Genomic DNA, 5,949 nt, shown 5'->3' on the forward strand with positions numbered 1-5,949 from the left:
GAAGATGGGAATCCCATATCTGGTAACTAAATCCCTCCTTAAACCAATCTTGCCACCATTAAGATTGATTGCCATTTATATTTGTTTTTCTTCATCATACTATGGGTTAAGTTAACCCTCGAGGATCTCTTCTAACTTTCCTTGGATCTTTCTATCCCTCTTAATGTGCAGGGACACTGGCAAACAAGTCTACCTTGGTAAGTCCAAGGAAAATTTTGTGCATGCCATTTTGGATTTTAAAGAACCTGAATCTTTGCAAGCCTTCATAGACCTCTTAGATGGGTTCTCAGCATAAAGTAATTAAATTGATTGATTATTTGCAGGTGGCTTTGACACAGCTCATTCTGCAGCAAGGTAGCCCTACTTAATATTTTTCCTAACATTTCTAATAAAGTATTATATTGAATATTGAATGCAAAGGCACCAGTTTGCGCCCCCTCCCCCTCCCCCCTTTTTTCTCTTTTCCTTTTCCCTCCAACACACACACACACACACACACATCTCAAGTCAATATAACCATTAACAAATGGGAGTAAGAGAAAGTACAAAGGGCTATCATTAGCCATATCAATGTCAATCCTCATGGATATTGATTGGAACTTTGCAGGGCTTATGATAGAGCAGCCATTAAGTTCAGAGGGTTAGATGCAGACATTAACTTCAACCTTAGTGACTACGAAGATGAAATTAAGCAGGTATGGCACATAAGAGCCTCTTCAAGCATCAACACTTCACTGCAATGTGTAGGGTTTAGTGAAGATGTGTAAGAACATGTTGGCCTTTGCAGATGAGCGCTCTCACCAAGGAGGAGTTTGTGCACGTTTTAAGGCGCCAAAGCATGGGATTTTCGCGTGGAAGCTCGAGATTTAGAGGTGTGACATTGCACAAATGTGGAAGATGGGAAGCAAGGATGGGCCAGTTTCTTGGTAAAAAGTATGCCACTCTCTCATAACTACTTACACTTTGTAGTAATGATATGTTTTGGCTATGCAACACAAAATATATGTGCTTTCATGATCTTTTTGAACCGTGTTTTATCTAGTGTAATTAAGGTCAATATTATGTTAAACGTGATCGATTAAATCCTCACATTTGTTAAGGTTGGAGTTCACATGCTCATGTACCAAATCTCAACCTATGACCATTGATGATGATGAATGCCATTGCTCTCCCATTAGATCAATGCCTTTTGATCATCAAGATACATGCCATAACTCAGTTTTAGCCTGCAAACATGAAAGTTTGTCAATGTGGCGTTGTAACTGCCTGCCTGTTTGCCAGGTATACATATTTGGGACTGTTTGATAGTGAAGTGGAAGCTGCAAGGTTTGTTTGCCATTTACATATTTTAAATCTTATGAACTATATGGCTGAGTGCAATAAGATGCATGGTTATTCGCTCTCACATGATGGTGTAGAAGTTTGCATGGAGTTGGAGGTGCTGAACTCATAGCAACGACGACATTTCCCCGACTACATAGTCAAATGACAGCATTCTATTCCCTTGGTTTTGACTGACAGGGCATATGATGAAGCTGCAATTCAATGCAATGGGAGGGAGGCAGTCACAAACTTTGATCCTAGTCTTTATGAACAAAAGCTCATTAGGGAGTCCATAGGTGATGGTGAGTCACGCTTAGCCTACTACAAACATCTTGATCTATCCTACATGAATGCCTTATCCCTAGAGGTTTTTATGTGCCATGGATTATGTTCTTATGAAGGAGAAATGCCCTATGCAGTAGTTGAGCAGAACTTGGAGCTGAGCCTTGGAACATCTCCAAGCCATCAAGGAAGCTTGCAATCTGAAGAAGCAAGAAACTTGGGTGCAAAGCATTCTCGGTACAACCCCCCCTCACCCCTTGGCCAGGGGTCACAAAATATTGGGTCACCCTGGCCTGTGTTGAAACAACATGAGAGTCTTAATGTTATGGGGCAGGTACTACTTCTCTCCTCCTTCCTTCCCTCTAGGCTCCGACTGATTTTCACATGCTTCCTCATGTTTTTAATGGCCCTTGAAGGCTAGCACACATTTTTTGATTGCATTCTCTTAGCATTGCATGATCAATTGTGTAGCCTGATCCTCTCGTGTGGTGAAACAGATTGGAGATGGCATTCAACATGTGGAGGGATCATGTGATGGATTAAAGCAGCTCTATAAACTCTCACTTCAGGAAATGGGGAGTCCGCCTTTCTGTCGAGAGAGTAAGTTTTTAAAGGACACACATGGAAGGCAGGCTTCCTTAATGCTAGGCCAACAAAGTCACATGCACTGTGAGGTGGAGAGAAAAGGCTCTGCAATATCATTCCCAGCAGTTCAAAAAACACAGATTTCCACAAGCCAACTATTGAGTGGCAGTAGAACCTGTGTAGTCAATGAGACCAGCTCAAGCTTCAAGGTAATTGGATCTCTAAAGCCCTGGCATATTGCTGATTAATGTACTTTGCCTCCTTTGTTACAATGCTTATCAGAAGGGCTAAGTGACTGATTAGCTACTGAATTGAGACTGTTTTGGCTGCAGCTTTCTGGGCTTACCACTGACACAAGTAAAGAGCAACAAGCAGCGAAGGGTTTCACTTCGTTGGTGAGCCCAATGATACCTGTTGAGCTTCCTCCTCCTCCTCTTGCAGCTGGTGGGTGGGCATGGCAAGTCCAACAACTTGCACCAGCAGCTGCATCATCTTCATCTTCATCTTCATCACAATCACCATCACCATCATCATCTCTAATGCATGCAGCTGCAGCATCATCAGGATTCTCACCCCAACAACAACAAGGATTCACATTCCCACAATGGCTCCACAAAACAGGACTCAGCTACCTCTCAACCAGCTCTAATCCTTCACTACTAATCAAGAGCCCAGTCTCAGATCTCCTTGCGTCTTCCCTGAATCAAAAGCAAGCAAGATGGGGTTGAGGAGTTCCTTGGCTTGTGCCTGAGCTCCAAGAGGTCCAAATGGGATTCTGAGTTTAAACAAACATAGATGAGAAAAAGCTTGAAAAATGGGTCCTCCCAGCAACAACTTATACAACACAACGGTGTTGCACTATTTGCACTGGAAAGTCTCCTGCCACGTCCACTCAACAGATTGAATTGAACTCATTTTTTTTCATGAACATGTACATGCATGTGTCATGTGTATGTGTGTGTGTGTGTGTGCTTCTGGTCCTGCTAGGATGCCAATGCATAGACTCATAGAGGCCAAGGCCTTGTCCATGCATATAGACACCTAGAGATCAAATGCCTTTTTGTTAGACGATGACGTCATAATTACGAATTTTGTTATTACAATTTGCCATGTACATGCATGAGTTAGTGCTTCTGGTCCTGCTAGGATGCCAATGCATAAAGTCTTACAGAGGCCAAGGCCTTGTCCATGCATATAGACAAGATGCTTCTTATGTGATCCTACTATTGAAGATGTGGTTTTGTGAAAGTGTGGAACTCTAGGGTAGGATATATGCCACATAAGAGAGTGCATCTAGGGGTGATTCCACATGAGAGTGCATCTAGGGATGATTTTTGAAGCCTAGGACCACCCTTCAATGTGAATCTGGTGGTAGAGACGAGATGTTGCAAGGCAACTCTCTATCATATCTCACTATTTTGATGGATATGTTGAACTCATGGTCGTATTTGACAGCCAAAAAGCCCAAAAACAGGCAATGATGGTTCTACCCTAGCTGCTCTGGGCCTTTCTAATCAAATATAGAGGGCCTTGGGTTCGAATCTACCAAGAGGGAAAAGCCAATTTTAATACCCACTCTTGCATTAAAGAAAAAAGAAGATACTTGAAAAAAATTGTACCAAAAACTTCAATTTTTTTAAAAAAATTATTCCAGTGTTGCTTTAAGAACATGCCTAGATAGAACATTCAATTGTCTTTTGACCCATGGCTTTTTTGGGTTGAGTGGTTGGTGGAGGATTTTATGTACGAGAGATGTAGGAAAATAAATTGCTTTTGGGCTTTTATCCAAAGGATGAAAATGGAATTGTAAGGATGTTTACCTCTTGAAGGATCATATGTGGGGAGGCTTTTCTCCTAGTCTCTTTGTTCTAGTGCTTTTTGACATCGAGGTGTATTGTGATCTAGACTTTCACCAAGGTCTTGATCTTCAAGAGAGAATTGATACATGTGGGGTTATATCTACAAGGCTCCAAACTCTTCATCTTCAAGAGATCATTGATGCATCAAGCTCGCAAGGAAAAGCTAATTGGGAGTTAAATGCACAACCCTTCCTTTCAAAGAATCCTTAAAAGGAAGAATAGGAAAACGAAGTAAATGGTAAGACTTGGAAATGATTGTGTATTGCTTATTGTCAAAAGTGATTTATACACAAGTGACTAATTTTCATACGAAGTCGATAAAATCATAGTAAGGTTGCTTTAAATATTCCAACACCGTTAAAATGGCAATGGTCTTACAGTAGGTTGGGTAGGCGAAACCATGATCAATTGAGTGGTTTAACATACCTTGTCTCGAATGGTGATCGTGGCTTCGTGTTGTCACACAAGTCCATGGTGAAGCTGTTGTAGAGAAGTGGATGGTGTGGATGTTCTAGAATATGCCATGGAGTCGACGGTCAAGATTAAGTATCAATCCACATTCATATGATAGAAGGGTAAGGAGATGGGCATCTTTGGGTAGCCTTGACGGTAGGCATCTTGTCAAGATAGCATGGAAAGTGATAGGTGACGTAGAGGTTCTTTATGTCGAGCCTTTATTAGGTATGGAAGTGGTGGATCCTTTAACATAAGGTAGTTGGTAGAATTGGTTTGCACCCTATGTTTGGCAGAATGAGTGTTAGGATTCCATGGAATGATGAGCATAGGTAGTGGGATACCTTGGTGTGACTAGGTATTATGCTAGATCTCATAGCGTGATGCCTAGAGATGGGTCGTATACTTGAAATATGTTGGCGACTAGGATGCGGTTTTGTTGTTGGTGGTGAATTGGAGTTGAAGCAAAGGACATAGGCATGGAAGCGCAAGAAGGTACTTGCAAGGTCAAGGGTTCTCTAGGCAATGGGTTGTACCATGGGCAAGGCGTAATATGTCCACCATGGTTCGTCTATCTAGAGATGCACCTAAAGAGTTGGCATTGATGAGGTTATTTGCAGGTGCATGTGTTTAGTGTGACGTGAGATACGAGAAGTAAAAAAATTGTGATGCCCATAGTGAAATATGTAGGTGATGTGCATGGGACAATGGGCAAAAGGTGTCCCTGTGTGTCAAGCCTCCATGCAAGGAGATCTAGCCCTTTGAATTTAGCCTCGTGTAAAAAACATGAGAGAAGAACTTAAAAGTAGCTAAAATAAACCTAGCTTGGCATACCTTGGTTAATCACCCAACCATTATATATACCAGTGACTTGAGACGTCGAGTGTGTACCTTATTTACTACCCCATACTCACACACCCTTTGTTCTTTAGCTTACAACTGTCACCCACAACTGTCACCCATTCACACCTATTATTATATGTGATGATGTGCAATAGTATGTCGCCATTGGTTTTCCCACGTAACGTCCACATGTCCCACACATTACTAGCATGTAAATTTTGCATATTGGTGTGTATTTGTCCTACGTGTTGCCTAAGGGTTGTAATACCTTGTGTGGGTGTACTTCTCTAATATAAGGATCTCTCGAATATATCTGCTTTCTTTGACTCTTTGGTTGCTTTCTTTGACATTTACTTGATAAGCCATTTCTTGGGGAGTCAAGATCACTACTTTTTCAAGGATATAATTGCTTTCTTTGACTCTTCTGCTGCTTTCTTTGACATTTACCTAACAAGTCCTTTCTTGGGAAGTCAAGATCACCACTTTTTTAGGGACATGGCAATAAACTTGTGCATGGTTATGCCCACAGTTATTGCAAGGGAGCTGGGCGACCTCTGTGGTTCAAGGGTCGTCGGTATCGAGCACTTAGGATAGAGGAGGGGTG

General features: G+C 41.7%; 1 protein-coding gene across 6 annotated transcripts in view; it reads left to right on the forward strand.

Moving 5' to 3' along the window:
• The window catches only part of LOC147612072 (uncharacterized), a 4,323-nt gene extending 1,211 nt beyond the window's left edge, over positions 1–3,112 (forward strand). The window contains exons 1-10 of one of the 6 annotated variants that reach the window (XM_086783920.1): positions 1–22; positions 172–197; positions 324–354; positions 608–695; positions 788–933; positions 1,282–1,326; positions 1,522–1,625; positions 1,743–1,939; positions 2,103–2,399; positions 2,523–3,112. The exon at positions 1–22 is cut by the window's left edge and continues 1,195 nt beyond it. In XM_086783920.1, coding sequence (XP_086640046.1) covers positions 1–22; positions 172–197; positions 324–354; positions 608–695; positions 788–933; positions 1,282–1,326; positions 1,522–1,625; positions 1,743–1,939; positions 2,103–2,399; positions 2,523–2,918 — 1,352 coding nt within the window. In that variant the 3' untranslated portion in view covers positions 2,919–3,112. Of the gene's footprint in view, positions 23–171; positions 198–323; positions 355–607; positions 696–787; positions 934–1,281; positions 1,327–1,521; positions 1,626–1,724; positions 1,940–2,102; positions 2,400–2,522 lie in introns of all 6 variants that reach the window. The other 5 variants (XM_086783919.1, XM_086783921.1, XM_086783923.1 and 2 more) reach the window with 5 other exon arrangements.
• Positions 3,113–5,949: the final 2,837 nt, after the last annotated feature.

This window comes from Cibotium barometz, chromosome 46 (assembly GCF_041138505.1).
Source record: "Cibotium barometz isolate CiBa-2024 chromosome 46, ASM4113850v1, whole genome shotgun sequence".
Classification (NCBI taxonomy): Eukaryota; Viridiplantae; Streptophyta; class Polypodiopsida; order Cyatheales; family Cibotiaceae; genus Cibotium; species Cibotium barometz.